The sequence below is a fragment of the Anthonomus grandis genome, chromosome 6, assembly GCF_022605725.1.
Source record: "Anthonomus grandis grandis chromosome 6, icAntGran1.3, whole genome shotgun sequence".
Taxonomy (NCBI): domain Eukaryota; kingdom Metazoa; phylum Arthropoda; class Insecta; order Coleoptera; family Curculionidae; genus Anthonomus; species Anthonomus grandis.
In genome coordinates, this window is record NC_065551.1 from 29,992,965 (window position 1) to 30,016,148 (window position 23,184).

The 23,184-nt window shown below is 30.7% G+C and overlaps 1 protein-coding gene across 13 annotated transcripts in view; it reads left to right on the top strand.

The window, feature by feature from the left end:
* LOC126737015 (homeodomain-interacting protein kinase 2) overlaps window positions 1-23,184 on the top strand; it is a 62,441-nt gene that overhangs the window by 5,777 nt on the left and 33,480 nt on the right. For 6 of the 13 annotated variants that reach the window (XM_050441693.1, XM_050441686.1, XM_050441687.1 and 3 more), the window contains exons 3-12: window positions 1,838-2,117; window positions 10,723-10,934; window positions 13,295-13,525; window positions 15,868-16,022; window positions 16,082-16,407; window positions 16,923-17,032; window positions 17,193-17,303; window positions 19,780-19,965; window positions 22,169-22,271; window positions 22,743-22,897. In XM_050441693.1, coding sequence (XP_050297650.1) covers window positions 1,838-2,117; window positions 10,723-10,934; window positions 13,295-13,525; window positions 15,868-16,022; window positions 16,082-16,407; window positions 16,923-17,032; window positions 17,193-17,303; window positions 19,780-19,965; window positions 22,169-22,271; window positions 22,743-22,897 — 1,869 coding nt within the window. Of the gene's footprint in view, window positions 1-1,837; window positions 2,118-10,455; window positions 10,613-10,722; window positions 10,935-13,294; window positions 13,526-15,867; window positions 16,023-16,081; window positions 16,408-16,922; window positions 17,033-17,192; window positions 17,304-19,779; window positions 19,966-22,168; window positions 22,272-22,742; window positions 22,898-23,184 lie in introns of those variants that run through there. The other 7 variants (XM_050441684.1, XM_050441696.1, XM_050441689.1 and 4 more) reach the window with 5 other exon arrangements.

Genomic DNA, 23,184 nt, shown 5'->3' on the forward strand with positions numbered 1-23,184 from the left:
TTAATAAAAAAGTGTTACTGCCATTAGTTTAAAAAAACTACTTATCACTTCCATAACCTTTTGATTCAATTAGCATGAGTCAATGAAGTCTACTGTGCTGAAAAAAAAATGTACACTTCCTAGAACACCTTATAGAGGCACTTCTCTTCAACTTATTTATGGTTGTTTGCTTTTCTTTTAATGTAAAATGAGATAATAGTTCAAATATAGAATAATTTTAAAATAAATGAGGTTCCTTTACTTTTTCCACATGGGGACATTAAACTTTAATAATCATTATTTTTTAAGTCAATTTAAAGCTGCCTTTGATATTAAAAATAAAAATGAAAGCTGTTCATATATAATTAGATTATCATTGTTAGAGCAATAATATTTTTAATTTCGTTTAAAAATATATAGTTTGATAATTTTGCTATGGAATAACAAATGAAATATGGTTTTCCAAAGCTCTACAATAAAGTAGACTCTTGTATATTTTGGGTTAATTGATGGACATTTAAGATACATACAGTATATATTTGGGGAAATTATAACAAAAGGGTTTTGTAAGATACATATGTGTTTGAAGTAAGCAGATTAGTTAGCAAAAATATTTATTTTTTGTGAAAACAAGGCCATTTTTTAAATACTTTAGTTTTTAGAAAAGTGTATTATGTTTATTAGTTAATAATTCCTTCCATTTCTGTCATGTACTTTGGATTTTAATAATTTTTTTTTCTATTTTTAACCATTTTAACCAAAAATTATACTTAGTAACTAGTTTTATCTTTCCGTTCTGTGTCATTATCTTTAGTTTAATGTAGATTTCATCTGATTTTTAATCTACTTATTTTGAATTTAAAAAAATTGAATATTCCAAACCTACTTAACAATTGCATAATCATAATGTAAATAAATAGATCTGGGATTTTAAAACGTTGAATACCTAGAAGAAGCCTAGCTTGAAACCATAGGCGAGGTGTTTGTATTCACCATCTCTCAGACAATGATGTCAAATCAATTTATTATTTTTTTAATACAATATATGTAAATTTTTCTTAATCCACTGAACTGTGTTGTATTTTGTAACAGCCTTAAAAATGTATTCCTAAAATTTTTTTTTATTTGTGATCTGCTAATATACATATACTTTGACACAAATCAGCAAACCTTTCAGAATAAAAAAATATTCTTAATAAAAGAGGTTATGAAAAAAAACAACTTGCCAAAGTAAAATACCTGACATGCTGACAAGGCTAGTATCCATCATTGCCACTTTGTGTTACCTTTCTTGTCATTTTTGTGGTGTTTACCTTTGTGACTGGTTTGAAGCATAACATTTGTTAGATTATAAGAATATACTCAATTACATAATTCTGTTAATATATTCCTAAAAAGATGATATTTCGCAAATATTTTGTTTGTCTTATTTTGTTATAATATTATAATTTATAGAGGTGACAGCTAATTTATCTGTGAAAGAAACGATTTGATTTTCCTTTTTCCCAGCATGCATGATGCCGTCCTCTGATCATTCATTTTTAATTTACCAATATTTTAGATATCACTTACTTCTAACTTATTTAGAATTTGAAAATGACAAATATGCCTATATATAACTAAAATCACAAGCACAATAATTTTTACTTTGAATGACAGCATTGAGACCCACCAAAATTTAGTAGCCTACTAATTTGGGATTATACCTAGAGAGTTTTTCACTTAACTTTGTTTGCCTGTTTTTCTGTCTAGAATCTGTCATTACGATATAGCCTTTATCATTCAAATTTTACTTTCATGGCCGTAGAATTTGCTTAGAAACATTAGGAATGTGGTTGAAGTAGTACTTTTCTTTCAGCGCAAGACCTGGTCGACAGGGGGTAATGCGGCATCGGGGGTGGGTAGTGTCCCCCCTTCTTCGGACGACGGAGTTATCATCACCAACGTTACATCAACAGCTTCGACGGCGGTCGGCGTCGGGGGCGGCAACACGACGGCGGCCCAACACGCAGTCAAGACGCAGTCAGGGGCGGCCCAGCCGGCGGCTCAGGGGGCGCAGCAGGGGGGCGGGGCGGCAGCAGCCGCTCCCCCTGCCGCTGCCGCACAGGCGAACCCCCAGCCGCAAGGTAAGAAAAAATGTACGATGACTTTTTTTTTGTCTGTTTTTGGTTTTTTTTTTGTGTGCAGCAAATGTTTATTAATAAACGCTCTATAATACTGCTAACTGGTGGGCAATAAGGAGGAAACTAGAGATTAGGACTTGGGTGACCATCTATACTCCATAGCATTCATTATTTTAAACTTTGATTAACATAACAGTGCAACAATCCTGAGCAAGTCCTGACAATAAATGTCAGATTAAATTAGAGTTTCAAATTTAAATTTCACAGAACTGTGTAGTAAAGTTTTTATTTAAAAAAGTAAGATTCATGTTAGAAATTGCTAAAAAAATAAGTTGAACAATATAAATTGTTACTTTGACAACAGTATGATAAAAAATTAAAATCTGAACTAGATATATTAAACAAGGTGATTGACGACCGTCATTTAGCCGTATATGGAAAACGGAACGTAGCATTTTTCTGAAAATTTTGATTCCCTGTTTTTGAGTCTTTTTTAATCTTAGTTCTCTATACTATGCCTATAATTTTGCGCGTTTTTTGTTAAAAAGGGGATAACTAATTGTTTATTTCTCAGCGATTGAAATTCCTAAGCTCAATTTTTAAACATTACTTTAAGAAACCACCTTGATTAACTTCTCATAGAAGCCCAATTTAATCAGAATTACAGAGAGTCATCGAATTAAATTAAAATTTTTTATTTTCTAAAATGGCGAAAAGTCTATATTTTATTTTTCATTCTAATAGACAGTTAAAATACCTTTAATTTAATAACAGCGACATTTTTAGTTATGATAGTGACAGTTTCAGTTACAGTATTACAATTATGTTTTATAATAAACTGAATTTATAAAAAAAGGAACAATATTTTTAACTACTCAAATGAAGTTGTGATGGGACCATTTATTTTCCGTGGGCAATGTGCTCAAATAATAGCAAGAATATATAGAAAATTAAACACATTGTATCTAAATTTTTGGATAAAAAAGATTATTTATATTACAAAATACTTCGTAAGTTATACGTAAAAGTAACAAATAAAATTATTAATAAAGGAAATTTGCGAAATGACTACCATTATTCTCAAAACATTTATAAAATCGTTTTCTTGTGGATACATTTGTTGCTCTTCTAATTTCGCTTTTATCTAGCTCTTCAAAACTGGTAATAACTCTCTGACTTGGCTTCTTTATTGTTTAATGGTGTTGCGTACATCCTTTCCTTTATATTACCATACAAATAAAAATCAAGAGATGTCAGATCTGGCGATCTTGCCGGCCAATCCGATGGTCCTATACGCCTAAACCATCTATAATCAAACATGTCGTAAAATTCTCTTCGTTACACTGGCTCCACAGTGAGGCGAGGCTCCGTTAAGTTGAAATCAACAAGTACGAAAATCTTGCAATGGCAGATTTTGCAAAAAATTACTTACGACACTTCTTAAAATTTCTAAAAATTTAGCACTTCTAATTGAAGCTTGTGGATATGCAGTAAAATATGCCAATACATTCATAATATTTTTTTCTTCATAGGTAACAGTGTTATTTAATTCAGGTTTTAATTTAGAGCCATAATTAACAAAATTATTTTGTAACCTTACAAACTTTCGCTGATTCATTGATAGTAGATCTGGATATGTGGCTAAGTAATTTACAAAATAAAAATGTCTAAAATTATTAAATTTCATGAAAATATTTAAACGTATTTTAACCGTCCATTAGAATATAAAGTAAAACAGAGTGTTCCATTTAAGAAAATGGACTTTTCGTGATTTTAATAAATGAAAAATATTAATTGAATTATGTACCTGTATAGTATACAATGCTGATTAAATCACGCTATAAGAAGTTAATCAAAATGGCCTCTTGAAGTGCTGTTTCAAATTTGAGCTTTTTAGAAACTTAAATAGCTGAGAAATAAACACTTAATCATTCCTTGGTATTTAACAAAAAACACACAAAATTGTTTTTTTTTTTTTCAAAAACCGCTAGAGATAGGTATAGGGAAGTATGATTAAAAAAGACTCAAAGTGTTGCATTTAAAAAATTAAAGGTGTTGCCATTTTTCTATATAAGCATCAACGCTGCAGTGCTTTTATACTGATAGAGTCTGTTACCATGGCCACAGATTTATAGAATACAGATGCAAAACTGATCGAAAATACGCGTGCGAGCGCCAGACTTCAGACACGCCTCCTGGGTGATGGATTTCCATCACCCGCCTAGTACGGTGGCAGGGGGTCTAATTTGCTGCAAGCCTCCGCGCCGCGTGCTTCTAATTTTCTTTGCGTAGTACGCGTGTTTATGATCAATAATTAAATTGAAATAATATATTTGTATTTTTTGTAAATATTTTTTTAGTATTATTTTTGTTGAAATGGGGGGGTATAAGTGTGTAAATTTCGTACTTGTTATATGATAAGAATAAAGGCTGGACTAGCACTTTGGCAGCAACTTTCTAGTTTGGGCTTTAGCTATATTAAATTGAGAAGAATCAACCAGGATTGTTTAGAAAATTTTTTTGGCAGTACTAGACAACAACAAGGCAATTCCACAAATCCAACTCCAATTGAATTTGAAAGGGCTTTCAGAAAACTTTTTTGTCAAACTTTTTTGCATTCAAATCACATGAATTGTGCTGACGACTTAGGAATTCTCTTAGAGCATTTGAATAATATGTTTTAGGAGATAATAACGTGCGACTTTGCAAAAAAAAATTATTCTAGACCGAAAAATTAAAGCAATTAATTTATTAGCAAGATTATGATTACAAAAAGGAAAAACTTGCCAACGCAAAATGCATTTATTTACGTCTGTGGGTACTTAATTAATAAAACTCTAAAAATTCTTAAATGTGATATTTGTTTAAAATTTGCCAATGATGCTAATGTTTTAGACAACAACTTATTTACTAGGCTTAAACAGTACCATAATAACAGTGACAGTGTTATCGAAAACATTAAAATGGGTCTGAAGTTGCCAAATGAACAATTCATATGCCTAATATATAAATTGGAAAATGTTTTTGTTACATTATTTGAAACAAATTGCGATAAAGAAGGAATTTCACAAAAATATTTCGAGATAATGAAAAGCAATAATTTTACTCACCCATGTGATAACTTTCCTTTCCAGTATTTAATAAAATTATTTATGCGACTTAAAATATTTTATACTTTAAAATTCGCCAACAGAGATTTATCATCTGCCAAAAAATCAGATAAAACTAAAAGAAAATTAAAAATTTTGTTTCATCTTTAATGGTTTATTAAATAAGATCCTTAAATCTGTTGAGATAAAAATGTACTCAAGAACCCTTATATTATGTTTTATTTAAGCCTATTTCTATTTTGACATTATAAATGCATTATAATATCCCAGCGAAATTATAGTGCAGAACATCTATCCCTACAAAAAAAAAACTTAAAACAACTGCATTGGTGCGGCCAGTCCAAACCATCCTTTTCAAGGGCATCGAATATCGGGAGCTTATATCCGCGATCTTTCGCATCTGGTATTCTGTAAATCTGTGCCATGGCTACCAAATTTTAAGAAAAATTCTATGGTTCGTTTTCCATATACGGCTAACGTACCATCATCATCACCCTGTATACTTTGATTTTCTAGGACCTTTTCATGATTCTTATCTTGAATTTAGACTTAGATAATGCTTGAGATAAACCGAGGGTCAGACGATCGACGAGGTCTTTTAAAGCTTTTAAAAAATTAAAGTATCCAATTGAATCTAATTTTATTTGCAAAAAAAAAACAATGCTATGCAAATTTAGAATGCCGTTATTGAAATTCGAAATGCTTTTTAACATTTAGTCCACTTTGATTTTTTTATCACCATCAACTGCTTCTTAGTTACAGTTCGGGGCCATTTTTAAATTACAATTTATAAAAAGGTTAATGTGTGTATAATAAAGGTCACCCAGGACCCCAGAACTTTTAGATGTTGCTCACTTTTGAACAAAAAGGTAAATTCACTTTTCTCCTTTATTTATTGGCAACTTAGTGCAAGTTTGAAACTTTTTTATTAATTTACACTACCACTTAAAAGTATTTGACATTTTATTGTATTGTTTAAATATGAAAATAGCGAGAGAGATGTAATTTAAGATAAGATATCAAAATCCTCTTTAAATAAATCCACTTTATTTGTAATACATAGCAAGATAGAAATTAAAATCTAAAAAAAATCAGAAGTTAAAGACTTTACGTGGTAGTGCATAAAACTACACAGTTACTAGAAGAAAGCTTTTCAATTTTACAGCAAAAACCGTGTTTCATATATTTAAATTTTACAGTCACGTTAATGAATAAAGCTCATACTATTAAAATGAGGACATAATATTTAACATAATATGTAGAAGAGATGCTAATCAGCTAACCGTAAATTGGAATAAATACAAAATAAATTTTGTATTTAAGAATGTTATAACTACTGCTTAAAAATTGCTAAATAGCTTGATGCAGCTACTCCTCCACCAGCATTTATTATTCTTTTAAAAATTGTGAAAAATCAATAAAGAAGTTTCTTAGCAATATTTTTAATAAATAAATGAAAAACGTCTGCAGTTAACCATGAATCATACGAGAAATTTATTAAAAAAAAAATCAATTTAAGGCTGTTAGCATTATGTGCAGCGAAAAGGAATAAACGGGGGTGGTGACACATAAAAATGACTCAATCTGTTCCGACTCTTCGGCTCTTGTTTTCTGGCGGTCGGCCAAAAACAGAATATGACAAGTTAAAAATAAATGAGCTTTAATGGATGATGAAAAATCCATGTTCGTATCGGATTTATGCCGACATAAACTGATCCATTTGCAAACAATTTCAAATTCTTCATAGTTTGCATTAGCGAGTACATTCTGAAGTTTATGATCATTTAGATCGAGCTTTCTTCTAAGAGCTTAAACGAAGTTTTTTTTTTTAATTTTTATTTTATTTACCTTATTCTTCAAAGTTAGTTTTCATGTTAACTAAAAATCCTGGGGATTTATCTGTTTCTTTTAACATGCATGCTTTTGTAGTGATTTAAATATTTTTTTTTTTAAATTTAATAAAGTCCCCTGGTAATTTTTACTGAGCTTAGTAGTTAATATAATAAATCAACAAAACAAATTATATTAACTAAAATCCCATGATATTTTTTATTTACATTTAGATTTTAAAAATATAAGACAGCCTATTTTATTTTTAAACAAGATAACCTTAAATTATGATCATAAACTTAATGCGAATTAACATGTGATTATGTCAATTTAATCACTTGTCCTGTAATATCTGTTGTGAATTTTTTTGAATTATAAATATATATAGAATTTTTACTAAAATAGAAAGCAGAACCTTGAAAATTGCAAAATTTAGTGCGTTTTATAAAATTCACTAGAGATAAGATAAACCTAAATAAAATAACTTACTTATTATAATTCATCACAAGAATAACTATTAGATTATTGAGTGGTTATTATAGGGCCAATCTAAAATAATATATAACCGAAACTAAAACTACTACAAAAAAACTGCTTAATTTAGTAGGTACTTTAACTCAAAATGAACATATTTAAATACATGTTTTTTAATACTAACCTTGTTGCCTGCTTTAAATGTACATGTTTTAAATATTTAAATGTGTCTAATGTTTCTTAATTTAGATTTATTGATGCTTTAAACCGTGCCAAAACGATCAAAAGATGAAATAATAGTTCAGTCAGTGGTTGAATATAATGCAATGAAACCAGCATTCGCTGGTTGGAATTGCTTTTTTTACATTGAACCATTTAGTTGGCTTTCGTCATATTTGCCAATTTTTGTAGCCAAATAATGTAGGACAAGTAAAGGTTTCGTTTGATTTGACTTCTGAAAACATTAAAAAAATTAGTCTGGCGAATATTTAACGTTTTATTTTGTCACTTGGCCTCCCGAAATTTCATCAGAGCGTAAAACCCGCAATAATGAAAAACAACAATTTCGATAATTATTTTAATGGTTTGTTTGCATCTTACAAAGACAATTTAAAACGAATTTTCCAAAGTGGTTTAGATTACTGCGATTTCTGTTTAAAAAAAAAAAAATAACGTTTAAAAACGCGTTATACCGATAAGGTGACGTAGAGGTCTTTTAAGGAATTGGAACGCCAAGTGAAAACCTCGACAAACAACATCGTGGTGCGTGCTAGTTCTTTCAAGGTCCACTTTTGTTTATTAACAGTAACTGGTTTGGCCTGGCCGTCTTAATTTTTTTACGCACGGTCGTTGATTTTGAGATTATGCCAAAAATATTAGGCAGCTGCTAAACAATGAAAAATAATGGAATGAAATGGCTTATTCACTTGAATTTTCATATTTTCTGTCAGGGTTTTATCTTCAACTTGACATACCTTGTATGAATTATTAAAAATATTCAAAAAGGCCTATTTTAACAAATAAACGTAATTGATTTCTATACTACTACTCCTTTTTTTATTAGCAGAATATTATTCTAATAATTTGGCTAAATCCTGCACTCATTGGCCAATTTTAAATAGAGTACTCTTTATATACTATATTACTTTATTCTTTATTCATTAAAATAATACATCTTAAACCAAATATATATTATACAAAATGGAGCATAGCTCTGTGTGTGTATATGGGTATCTAATTACTTTAATATATATCTATTTTTTACAATATAACAAATTTTAATAACCTATTTTTTCACAAAATGTATCACTTTGATAATTAGAATAGAACTATCAATAGATATGTTTATATATTAAATACAATATTATTAACGATCAACAATTGTTTAATTTATTTTTTATTTTTTTATTAAGAGCAATTTTTAGTTCATTTGTTAATATATTAAAAATCTTTGCTGTGTTGAGAGTCCATGATTTAGAAAGTTTAGGTGTATTTTTGTGTTTGAGATAAACCTAACTATAGACTTAATATATATCTGGTTTACTGTCAACACTTCTGCATCTTTAAATAATTGGATTAAAGAATACATCTTGTTTTTATTATGAATGATCTTTAGTAAGTATTTTTGAGTAATAAATAATGGCTCTAACACATATTGACAAAAAGCCCCCTAATAACTTTGTGACTTGGGATGAACTAGTCTTGTCAGCTGAAAAGCTCAGGAAAACTTTCTGGCATTCTGTGTTAGACGTATACAGTGCTGATCAATCAGTGCTGTGTCATCAGCAAAACACACTGTCTTTGCTCCTCTTTAATTATCCAAAATAACCCATTTACATAAATCATAAATAGTACAGGGCCAAGCACTGTCTCCCCTGTGACATTGAATTGTTGATTTTAACGCTTTGAATTCTATTTCCTAGGTAAGACTGACAAAGTTTCAGTACCATTCCACGTACACCAATTTGCTTTAATTTGTCAAGAAGAATATGGTGTGTCACATGCTTTCCCTAGATCAAGAAAAGCTCCAATACATTTACTTCCCTGAACAAAACCTTGGTTTGTATAATTTGTTTAACAGGCAACTGCATCCTCAGTGGTAAAATTCTGTTTAAATCCAAATTGTAGCTCTGATATTATTTTATTTACATTTAAATATTCATTCAGCCTAAGTTTAATGCACTTTTCTATCACTTTTGAGAGGTTGCTAGTTAGTACTATAGGCGAATAGTTATTTAAGGCCTCTTTGGTTCCTGACTTATGTATAGGAGTTTAAAAATTTTTATGATTTCAACAGATATACCATCATTATCCGGAGCTGCCCTATCTTTTAGCGATTTTATCTGAAGTATAAGTTCATATTTATTGATAGGTTTTAGGTACATAGATTTTTCCATACTGTTTTAAATTTAATTTGTTTTGTATTTTTTATTTCTTTGGCCATATTTTTACCTACATTACTAAAATAATAATTAAAAGCATCTGCCACCTCTTATCATTATCTATAATTCTGCCCTCGTTATCAATCACTTTGTAGCTGTTTTGAAGGTTTTTTCCTTTTCATTGGTTGCCTCTTTTATGTTTTTTTCATGTTTGTCTAATGTTTTGCTTTGATAATTCAATTTTTCCAGAATAATAATTATTCTTTGTTAGTTTTATTAGGTTACTAAGCCGATCTCTGTATATTTTGAAGTTTTAAAATCCTTCCTCTGCTAACACTTGACAGGTTGCAAAAGGAATACATAAATCGTTTGCAAATCTCTAAATAGGTTTATTAAGTGTACTATATAGAAAATATTCATCTTTTATTAATGTTCACCATTTTTTAACAGAACAATCGGCAAACCTCTTGAATCACATGTTTTTGCTGAAAAAAAATTGTCACCCTCTTAACCTACGAAACGATGGCATTTAACATATGTCATCATTGTGTAACTTGAAGGGCAAAATGCTTCTGAATTTTTCGGAATTATTTTAAACCGCAGGGTATTGTTGGACGCTTCTTTTAGTACCAAAATGAATTTCCCCGCACCATGTAACAACTTTACCACCATCATGAAATAAAACGTTTTTAGATGATCACTATTATTCTTCAAGGTGTGTTGCTTTTTTTTTAAGGTTTTGCTTTCAATAATCCATTCCATTAGTTCTGTTGAATATATGTTGGGATGAACCACTTTTAATGTAACACTTATTTTAACGTATAGCGATTTTGTGCTCGTCAGGTTCAGGGAGCGGCGCGGACGGAGATTATCAGCTAGTCCAGCATGAGGTGCTCTTCTCGATGACCAACCAGTATGAGGTCCTCGAGTTTTTGGGCAGGGGCACCTTTGGCCAGGTGGTTAAGTGCTGGAAAAAGGGCACAAACGAGATTGTCGCTATTAAAATATTGAAGAATCACCCTTCGTATGCTCGACAGGTAATTATATTTTTGCATAACTATATGTCTAAAATAACACCCAAAAACTATATTTTTGGTATGGTATAGATGACTGGAAAAATTTTGGTAATTCCGCAGTTTAGGAACTGTTCTCGAATTCGACTTATTTCAACGGATTTTTTTTTGTTAAATAGCCTCACTTTAATTTCAAACTTAATTTAGAAGTGGCGGATGAAACATCAAGCAATCATTTTGATTATTATAAAACGTAGTTCGCAGTTAGCGTAAAATATGTATATTATTCTGCTGGAAATATACAGGGTGTCTCTAAAAGGTCTGTACAAAATCCTAGGACATACTCCTGAGGTCAAATCAAGCCGATTTAAAGCAAATTACCTTAGTCCAAAGTCGCTTCGTTTCTTAGTCATAGGGTCTTAAATTTAAAAATTAAAAATCGATTTTATTTTAGTTTTTTAACATTTTGAGACATACCACTTTGAAAATTGGTACCTAGGGGTTTTTTTTGGCATGAGAAACTCGAAAATGGGCATCTTTTTACCGTAACAGATAGAGGACGCTCCTTACTGTATTGGCCATACTTTTGCAAGTGTGTGTGTGTGTTTTTTTGTAAAGGAAACAATTTCCCTAATGTTTTTGACTAAAAAAGGTACTCTTGTTAGAATCAAGATATTTTGTGTTTTGGTTTTTAATGCCACACTAGAATTTAAAAAAAACATTTTTTAAGTTATTAGCTTTAGTAATGAAATTCAGTCAGTAATTAGTGCCAAATAATTTTTTCTATCGTAAAAAATTTTCGTTATCACCCATATGTTCGGAAGAAAAAAGCGTTGTTTGATTTGGCACGTTAAGTGTTTCAATGAGAACTTGCTAGTTGCAAAAAAATTTAATAAAGTGTTTTAAGCTTGTTAGTCAAAATTAAATTTCTGATTTGTTAAAATGGCTGAAAGATGCAGTTTTGCAGAAATGTTATTCGAATATGCTATTCTTCTACCCCGCCCTATCTACCTGTACAGATTCCCTGTTCAGAAATACCCCTACAGGGTGAATAATAAGGTAGGTAAGGTAGTGGCGCAACTTAGGCCATTAATTAAGACCTTTACTACTGCAGTACCTTACAAAAAAGCCAAAAAATTCAAAAAAGCCAGATTGAACCCATAATCACACCGTTAGATTATTGGTTCAATAAACACCCCTATTGAACCAATAATTTAGCAAGTATCTTATTTTTTTGAAATCTAGATTAGGTACGCCAACTTTTGAAATCACTTGCCAAACAGTGAAGTAATTTTCTTTTTCAGGACAGTTAGTTGGGAAATGATGGTCAAAAGACACAATTTTCAACACAAGTTGACTAAAATTTTAAAATTTATTAAAAATGTGGACAGTTGTGTTTAAATTTACTTTTGTAATTTATCGAAGGGTTATTTAGGGTTACATTAAAAAAAAATCAAAAATTTGCAACCACATTACTAAAAAGGTCATCAATGGGGGCTATTAATTTTTTTTTATTTTCTATGAATGCCTATAATGTTAAAAGTACTCAAGATAGATTTTTTAAATATATTTTTTTTTTAATTCCTGAGAACCTGCTCTATTGCCTTTTTTTGGTTTAGCGTTGATTTTTGGGACACCCTGTACTGTACGTTGCAAAGCGGTAAATTATTATATCTTTAAAAACGTTTGATGAACTTATTTATTTTTTGAGTACATGCACCATGTGTATCTATCATAATCTCAATCTCTGTTGAGAACAAATATTTGTTGCTCAATCATGGTTTTTAATACAACAAGTTTTTGAGATATATTAAATGGTATTTTTTAGAGATTACCATAGAAAAATATCAAGGGATTCACTAATTCTTCATTCACTATAATAAATTTAAAGACAGAGCAAAAAACGTATAATAGAAAAACCAGCAGCATTAAAAAAATAGTGTCATATCAATCATCATCAAATCATAATAAGCTAGAACTTAAGTGATTTAAAAATAAATGAAATACATGTTGTCAAATATTTTTGAAGTGAAAATAACAGAATTTGTACTTTTGGCCGAAAGTGTAGATAGAGTTCAGTTAAAAAACATGTTATGGTACTTCGATTTTACAATATGCATTTTTTTTTAAATTTTTCTGGTAGCCCCTGTATGAGGTATAGGCAAATATGAAAAATAATGCTCTATGTGCATGGATAGTACACTATATGTATAGTGTAAAAAGTACACTATTTTTCACATAGAAAACCTAGAAAACCAAAAGTGTGTTTTTGTTAATACTTGATATCCTATTTAGTAATTCTAGTGAATATAAAGTACGGTTGATTTCAAAGTTAACAGTCTGTGATCTTTTTAAAACTAAAAACTAATTTATGCATTTTATAGGGTCAGATTGAAGTGAGTATCCTTTCCCGATTAAGCCAAGAAAATGCCGATGAGTTCAACTTCGTGCGTGCTTACGAGTGCTTTCAGCACAAGACGCATACCTGCCTCGTCTTCGAGATGTTGGAACAGAACCTCTATGATTTTCTTAAACAGAATAAATTTAGTCCTTTGCCACTGAAATATATCCGACCCATTTTGCAGCAGGTGTTGACTGCATTGCTAAAGCTTAAGGTAAGAATTTTTCTAAATGGTTGTTATTGAGTTGTTTTAGTTTAACGAAAATTCTAAAAATATTCTTGAAAATAGGTCGAAATTGCAAATAATGATTAACGATCAGGTAAAATGAGGAGAAAAACCACTGAGTAAAATTAATTTTTGTATTTTGTTTTAATTGGTTTAATTTTATGAGTTAGTCAAAACTTTTTTGATTAAATTTAACTTAATGGAAAAACTTTAATTAAATTAGGTGGGATAATAACACATTATCTATTAAGAAAAACGTATTCAGCTTAATTCAACTAATTTTTAATGAGTCTCATAAATAAAGTATTTTTTCTATTTTTGTAGGATGGTACAACGATAAAGTTTTAGTTTAATAGTTTAAGTATTATTAGTATTTTGTTTGTTTTTTGGCATCGGCTGCATACATACTATACGCATATTTTAAAATTATGCATATGACTTGTGGGCAAAACTAGCGAAAAATATTTCTTTGGTAAATTAATTTGGTTTCTTAGACTTAAACTTAGTAAGTTTTAAATATTTTATTAGCTAATTGCGTCGGACAAATTATAGACCTTTTTTAATTAAGCAGTATTATCTAGACACAATTTAGCATAAAACAGATAATTCAGTAGTCAATACCAATGCTGATCCCATTTTAGAGAGCTTTAGTGACCTACTACCAAACTATAAAAGAAATATATATACTATCGATGAGATCTGTCTTACATTTATTATCGGTTGTATGCGCAATTCAATTATTTTTTTAAATTTTGTATTCACTTTACACATTCTTCAGGCTTTATAAAAATAATTTTTCTAATGACTAAAGTAAACTTACATTGACATAAAACTTACTTTAATTTTATTGTGGACGAAAAAATGACATTAAAATATTTGAATTTAATTTATTATTACACCTTAAAATTATGTCATCAAAACGTATATTGGAATATCTCGTGAAAAATATGTTACATTTATACTCATTTTACAGGAGCTCAATTATCCCATGTTGAATAAAATTCCATATTTTTTGAGTTGCCTCAAACAGCTCATCAAAATCTAAAAATTTTTCTGGGGACCGCTTACGCAATTCCTTATATCCCATAGCTTCTCAATTGGATTAAGATCGGGGCTCTGGGCTGGTCACTTCAATTTTATGTTTATTAAAAAATTGTTTTACTATTTGGGCAATGTGCTTTGAGTCACTGTCTTAGAGATATCTCCATTTTAATGGCATATGGTCCTCTGCAAATGGAAGCTTGACATTAGACAGAATCTCTAGATATTTAAATCTGTCCATTATACCCATTTATTTTAAATGGGACAGAAAATGCAGCTCAAACTATGTTCTTTGGAAGTCTTGCCAACCAAATACCATCCGACAAGCTTAAATTAAACTTACTTTCATCAGAAAAAAGAACGGTCTTTCAGTTTAATACAAATGATCATAATCTAAGATGTCCATTTCTGTTTTTTTATGAAATAAAGGGTTTTTTGACTGGTCTTCTTATATGAAGGTCATATTGCTTTAAACTTTGTGTGAACTGATACATGTTCTAAAACTTTTTCTTTCTCCAGTTGTGGATCCTTAATATTAAAGGAAATAGCATTGTCAAACGGATTTTGAACTGCCTAATTTAGGTGTTGTTTTTTCTTAGATTTTTTGGACTTGTTTCTTTACTTATGCTCTCATAAGAACCGAAAGTATTTAAAAATGGAATGCCAAAAACAAAGAAGCAGAAATTACATGATATTTTAAAGAAATGCATAGAATGAGATGTTAAATTCATCTCTTAAATAAACTTCAAAATATTTTGAATTATACTTACAAAGTTTATTTCTTTACTTTTGCTTGCTACTATACATCTGGCCGTGCAGGAGTACTATTGCTTTTGTGATTTATTTTCACAGCAGTTTTCACGATTGTCGCAAATTACAGCAGATTTTTTTTCTGGCAATTTCCACTTTGCTGATATTTATAAAAGTTACTAGGGTTTTTTAAACTCGTAGTCCTAACTATTCGTTATTTTCACAAAAAAGTACACCAATTTGCAAAACACTTAAATTTAATGCTCAATCTAAAACTACTTGTTTCAAAGGCTTTATTAAAAATTCCCAGTCAAAAACTGGGTTCAGGATATAGGTCAACTTAAGGGAGAAAAACTTTGCATATTCGGTATTTTTGATAAAGTTACGAGTACTTGAGAGGCTCCAATTTCAAAATATACGTAATAAAATTCCAAAATTATTATTTTTTATTCCTGGCTATATACAATTGTAAAATATGGCATTTATAAGAAAATTAATAAACTATTATGAGATGTTTTAATACATCCTTTATTTTTTAGCAATTGGGCCTAATCCACGCGGATTTAAAGCCAGAAAATATTATGTTGGTGGACCCAGTGCGACAACCTTACCGCGTAAAAGTTATTGACTTTGGTTCTGCCAGTCATGTAAGCAAAGCGGTCTGTAACACTTATTTGCAATCCAGATATTACAGGTAAAAGAAAACATATACCCGAAAATTGTGCGAAATATATTTTTGAATTTTTGCTCTAGGGCTCCAGAAATCATCTTGGGATTACCGTTTTGCGAAGCTATCGACATGTGGTCGTTGGGCTGTGTAGTTGCTGAACTGTTCTTAGGTTGGCCGCTTTATCCCGGCTCTTCTGAGTACGATCAGATTAGATATATCAGTCAGACACAAGGATTACCAACGGAACATATGCTGAATAACGCGTCCAAGACTACGAAATTCTTTTATAGAGATATGGACAGTACTTATCCATTTTGGAGATTAAAAACGCCCGAGGAGCACGAGGCTGAAACTGGCATTAAATCTAAAGAGGCTCGAAAGTACATATTTAACTGTTTAGATGATATTGGTAAGTGTTTATGATTATATTCTTTGTATATTTTTGCGATTCAATGGTAATTTTAGAGAAGGAATCGTAGTTTAGTGGGTCATCTTTAGGATACTATAGAGAATTACCGTTAATATAATTTGCTTTTAAATTGCGATTTGTTAAATAACTGTTGCAAAAGTATTTGTCCTTTGAATATCGTTCCTTTTTAAATGTACTATAAATTTATATTACAAAACTTGCCTGCCCTGGGCTTTTAGAATAAAAAAGTTTAAAAAATCATCGTGACGTTCGTTAGATGGTGTAATAGTATAAAAAACGTTTTAGGCATTTGATCAACCATATATTAATTAAAAGTAAAGGGAATTTCGTTTACAGCTTCTATTGGTTCTTGGATAGAAAGTTATCTTAGTTAGAGTGTAATAATCAAAAAAAATTTTTTTTGGGTCCAATTTGATTAACGGTTACTTAGCTTAGAAAATTTTTTGGTTTTAAAGTGGATGTAAACCAACGTTGTACTTTAAATTTTTCTTTAGGTCAGGTAAATGTTCCCACAGACTTAGAAGGCGGTCAATTACTGGCAGAAAAAGTGGACAGGAAGGAGTTCATTGACCTACTAAAAAGGATGTTGACAATGGACCAGGTAGCAATATTTATTTTGATTTGCAAAAATGACAATATTATATTTTTTTTATCAAGACCTTAAGAGTTATAATGTTATTTGAGAAATATAATATTGTCATATTTTATTTGTCCCCGGTAAATATTTTGTTCGGTCCTGTGCAACTTTAAACTGGATTTTACAGGAGAGACGTACGACGCCCGGCGAGGCCCTAAATCATCCGTTCGTAAGATTGGCACATTTAATCGATTATGCCCACTGCAACAATGTCAAGGCCAGCGTCCAAATGATGGAGGTATGTATAAATTTAATTTTTTTTTGTTGAACAAAGGTTTCCACTGATGAAATATTTAACCAAAGGAATGTTTTTTTTTTTTTTATAATAGCTTCATAAAATTACTAACTATATGAAAATAATAGGTCAGCCAGTATCAAACAAAACAGCTTATTACAGATATAAAAATATATACAGTATAATTTACGGTGCTTCTAAAATATGTATAGAGATTGTTGGTTTCCGAATTACTTATAACGTTATGGAGCAGCCGCTGTTTTTTTTTTCATTTCTCTTTTCTTTTTTTCAACCCCTGCTGTTCCTCGATCTCTTTTTTTTTTTAATATTCTTTACTAGACCTCTAGCATTCGCGAGGCACGTATGGGTTTCCACAGAATTTTTAACAAATATTCGGCAAACATAGAGATAAATTTTAAAACATTTTCCATGCCTTTACATACATGGGCGAGTTAGAATCTTTTACGCTCTGTAATGCATTTTAAAAATCTGTAGAGATAAAATGGGTATTCTTTAAAAAGAATGTTTGCTTCAATTGCTGCCATAGATTTTCGATAGGATTTAGATCCGGTGATGGCGCCGGCCAGTCTAAAAATTTATAATTTGTGTCCTTTCAAACCATGTTTTCGCTTTACGGGAAGTGTGTTTCGGGTCATTAAGTTGCATAAATATTCACCTAAGTGGCATTTCTTCTTAAAGTGGTCTTTCTTTTTTGGCCTCGATTTTCGACAAAAGGTTTTCACTTTTTTGCGTTTGCAATCATTTTTGCCGAACAGGAGAGTCGTCGCTGAATAAATTTATTACTTTTTCCTTGATTTAACAAATTCATAATAATTTTTTGTTTCTGTGGTGTACAGTTCCTCGCGCGACCTATTTTTATTAATAAATTTCCCAAGAAAATATACTGTCAGTGCGCTAAACAATTTTTCAGAATTTTCACTTTGCTAACACTCGAGGGTGGGTAGCCGTTTAACTTGATAATGAATTTCTTATTTATAAAGAAAACGCTTTGCTTTTACTTTTTTTAGAACACATAACCTTTGGAATTTGTTTACGTTAAAATACTGCCACTGCTATTTTCATGCACACCACTACAAGTCAATAAAAATATATAGAAATGATATTAAATAAAAGGTTCAAATAAACCACTTGCTTTCGCTAAATAGTATCTTTAGCCTATTGTAAAACCTGTATTGGAAACCCCTGAAAGAGTTCCTACACTAAAAGAATTGACATATATAAAATTTGTTGTCTTTAATTCCTCTAAATTGGGTAGCCTTCTACTGTGTTGAGTTTAGATGGTGTTAAGATAACCCCACAAAAAATCGTTTGGTGACAAATCAGGAGATCTAGGCGGTCACGTTATATCACCGGCCCACGAATAAGGCCGTTGGGAAAAGAACTGTTAAGTTAAAAATTCCTTTACTCTAACTGCATTATGAGCAGGATAGTCGTCTTGCTGAAAGGTAGCACCTGCAATTTCATATTAGATCTATCTATTTTTGGGCATTCAAAGAACCGTCAATAAAAAATGGTCGTATGACATGGTCTCCCAAATATTTAGTTTTTGCTGATACTGGTTAGGATATTCAAAGCTCCTATGATAATTTTCACAATGGAAGGGTTGTGTTTGCCATATATTGAGAAAGATGAATTATTTGTAAAGAGAATGTTCATAGGAGAAGAAAGAAGTTCATAGTTATTGGCTTTTTCCATAACGATTTGACAAAATTCCATTCGTCGCCATTAATAATCAGGAAATATCTCCTAGAATCTTGGAGTATTTAAAATATTTCTAACCATGTTTTGCTCAAACTTTAGAGACGGTTGAATTTGATTTACCCAATTCCTATCCATCACTTCTGGTGGATCGATTTTACTCTAGGCCACTACAAATTATCTCATCTCGCCGTTTTTCTTTATGGAACTATCTGAAATCGAGCTACCTGTATATTAATATATGCTACCAGCAGACCTAAAAAATAAACCTTTTCATCAAATCGAAGACAAATTGCAAAACATATACATAGAATTTAATAAAAACAGATATTTTTTTCTTTGTTATTAACTCAGAATATTTAATTGTTATACCTGTTAATAATTTATTAACGAAAAAGTCCATTCTGAAGTGGAGTCAATATAGTATTCAAAAGTTAGTAGTAGAAGTCTTTTCTCAACAAATAAAATGCATATCCTCTAATTTCAGGATGGATGCATTTCGGCAAGTGTTCTTACCATTATCAGACTAGAGTTATCAAACACACACACAAATTTGGCACGATGGCAAGAACACTTGCCGAAATGCATAACTCTTGAAACTAGAGGATTAGCATTTTATTTGTGGAGAAAAGACTTCCCCTACTAACTGTTCAATATTAATAATTTGTTTTCCTTAAATGCTTTTTTTATGTGTATGAAACAAATAAAATAAACTCGTCGCTTTATTTTATACTTATAATTTTTTTCTCGAAATAATTAGGTTTGCCGACGTAATGATTACACTACCTCGTCAACGGCGACTCATCACCAAACTTCTCAGCAAGCGCCGTCTTTAGTTGCTAATTTCGTGCCGAACTCAAACGGCAATGTTACGTTTACTATCAATAACCAGTTGACCAATCAGGTTCAGAGACTGGTTAGGGATAGATCGGGCTATGATAATTTGGTAAGTACTCCAAGTAAGCTATGATGATTTTTTTTTTAATTTAGATTTATAGTATCAGATAAAAAGAGAAAGATAGAACATTTGCAGTTTTTTAGGACAAGAATTAGTCCTGCATAAAAAGTCTATACTAAAAGACTTTAAAATCGTTAAGTTGATATTTTTTTTTTAAGGAAACCTTAAATGTGGCATACTTAAAAAAAAAGCAGAATAAAGAAATTCATTTTGGAAGCTAAGAAAAAAATGTTTTAAGTGTCCATTTATTTCAAGTTTTTAGGTTTTCGTCTTGAAAAATCACCGGGGTCCAAGTTTGTAATGTATAATGCCAAGTTTGTTCTATTTTCAGTTTTTAATACTTTTTCGAGAATTGAAATTTCAAATGAATTTGTGAGAATTCTTCTTTCAAATTATGACCTACCTTTAAGTAATACTCTCTATACGAGATGTACCTTTCTTCTTTAAGCATCCCTCTTTAACTATTCTACCTTTAAGTAACATCCTCTAAAAAAACATGTACACTCTAACTACAATGCTAAGAAATGGATTTAATTTTTTACATGATAAAATTGAAAATAGACTAGATACAATATTTTCTAAAACTCGAATGCTTTTTCCCTCCAGACTCTCATTAACCACCCTCCAAAGGGTTCATGTCGCCACTTAGTGACTATACATTTTTTTAAATATTTTCTTTTACAGGCTTGGTTGCATAACTCGATTTTTTTTCTGCTAAAAAAAGTTTATTGGCCTGGTTGTAAATTTTTATGGTTCAAATACATCTTTAAGAATGTCATAATGGTCTATTATTTTTTGTGTGCCCTGTAGTAAACCTGTACGGTATCTAAAGAAAATATTCATAAAAGATAATATAAAAGATCCTCCGTCATTTTTTATAGTTGGTCAAATATATACTTTCAATTTGTCTTTTAACCTTTCAGTAAAGAGATAGAGAGGTCGGTTCAAAGACTGTTAATTTTGATAAAATTTCACTACTTTCAAATATATGCGATCGAAAAAAGGAAATCGTTGTTTTCGTTATTCTTTTTTCTGGCTTTATTTTTAACGATGAAAAGAAACGTTCAGACCTTTTTTATGCACTTAGCACCGAACGCGATTCCACGTTTCGGTTCTAAAACCATCATAATCTTTTTTATAAGTGTTTTTTTACATAATTTATTTGGTTTCAATATTCTATTATTCATCTGGAACGGTTTTTAAATTTCAACGTGTTCACCTTAATTTCTAGATAGTTTCATTCCTTGATACCATTTTTAGTTAAAGACTATTACGTTGTAGTCTTTTTTTAGTTACAGAAATTTTTCTAAATACTTAAGAAGAGTTTTATACAAACACATCAAAATAGTAAGTCCGAGAAGTCTAAAATATTTGGTTTAAAAGAATTAATCTGACCACGAATAAATTCTCTTAGAAAGTTACTTACAGTTGTACACTACAGTGAGCTTTTAATTTGGACACATGCTTCTTAATTACATTACTGCTGGTAATTCAATTAACGAGATCGGCGACAGATTAAAGACACACTTAAACAATCTTCATTCTCATAGAATTTTTAATGTCAACATAATAAAAAAACAGTATGAAGGTACTAGAGTTTGTCTAGCTAAGGAAAGGTACACCATCTGTTTCAAAGCTGCGCCAAGTTTTGTCCCCTATAACGCGCGATTAGCGACAGTAGCGCGCCTTTAAGATATAAACACTAAAAGACACAGAACTCAAATATAAGAATTAACGCAACGGTACTGTTTATATGCCAATCGGGGCGATCGATACCGTTGCTTTGGCAGCGGCGTAAACAAATTTACTCTGCAACCGAGCCGAACAACACGTGCTGTACCTTTCCTTAGCTAGACAAAGTCTACAAACCAAATATTAATAATACATTGTTCTTAATTAAATAAACCATTCTGGAACAAAGAAATTTCTTTTACTTGATACCTTATACTATGCTGCTTAGCTGTCAAAGACTACTCGACTCTGTAAAGTGTAAACACTGTAAAGTCTTGCAACATGAATAGTAACAACCTTTCTCTCTCGAAAATGTCCGCTTGTTCTTAAAGTTCTTCAAGTATTAATAAGAAGTTTTTAAACAGTTAGGGCTATTTTGTTACAATAAACTAAGAGCATATTACCAACTGCCGCTGAGTTCGTTGCATGTTTCAATAATATGTTTTGTTTACACCTTTAGTACCAAATATACAATGGAAGAAGTATGGGCCGCCAATACACTGCGGGTAGTAGAGCTGATCCATTTCAACATCAACTCGTATCTAGTATACTTTGTCCTGCAGGTAAGTTTATTTAAAAAACGAAATATACAGATAGATTTTTATTTATGTAAAAATTTAAAAAAAAAACGCAAAAAAGAGGTTTAGGATGAATAGGCGCATAGTGTTGTAAGTATAGTGTGTCCGACTGGGTATTCATTTACTAAATTACAAAAAAATATTCCTGATTATGTTATTGTTTTTTTATTTTTTAACCAAATATTGGAAGAATTAAGTCAAATCGGAATTTCATTACGTTATTCTATTTCTGCCTCTTGTGATTATTTGACTGTGTGATTTACTATTTTATTTTAAATTACAATTTTTAGCCCACCCAGCACTCTTATTCATCTCTGGGTTCCATAAACTACTAAATTAGAAGAAAAAACAAGAAAACGCCCTTTTTGTGACTATAGACTCTAGAAACTGTTCCCAATTTTTTTTAATAAATGCTTCGACTTTTAATTTCTATAAAACTGTTTTTTTTTCGTTTAGGTTATCAGGGAATGGGTGGCTCTCCTGCTAAACATGTAACTGTAGTCCAACAGCCGCCATTACAGATCCAACCGCCGATATTAAGCCAACCGGGCCAGCAACAATACGTGCCTGTTAGTGTGGTTGAACCTACCGGTAGACAGATGCTCTTGACTGTAAGTGCCCAACTGTCAACTTTAATTTATTTTTATTTATTTATTTACAGCATAACCATTTTACAATAAATAGACTAACTATAGCATACATATATGGTAATAAAATAATAGATAAATATCACACAACCACTACTAAAGTTTAAAGTACCTACAATATTAAAATTTATATCACAATAATTTATATAAAACATGTCACATTACTACCTGCTTTACTGACCTCTTAAAGCTAGCCTCTAAAGTATTAAAAAAATCTAGTTTGTTGCATAGTATTTGCATTTCTTTAACAT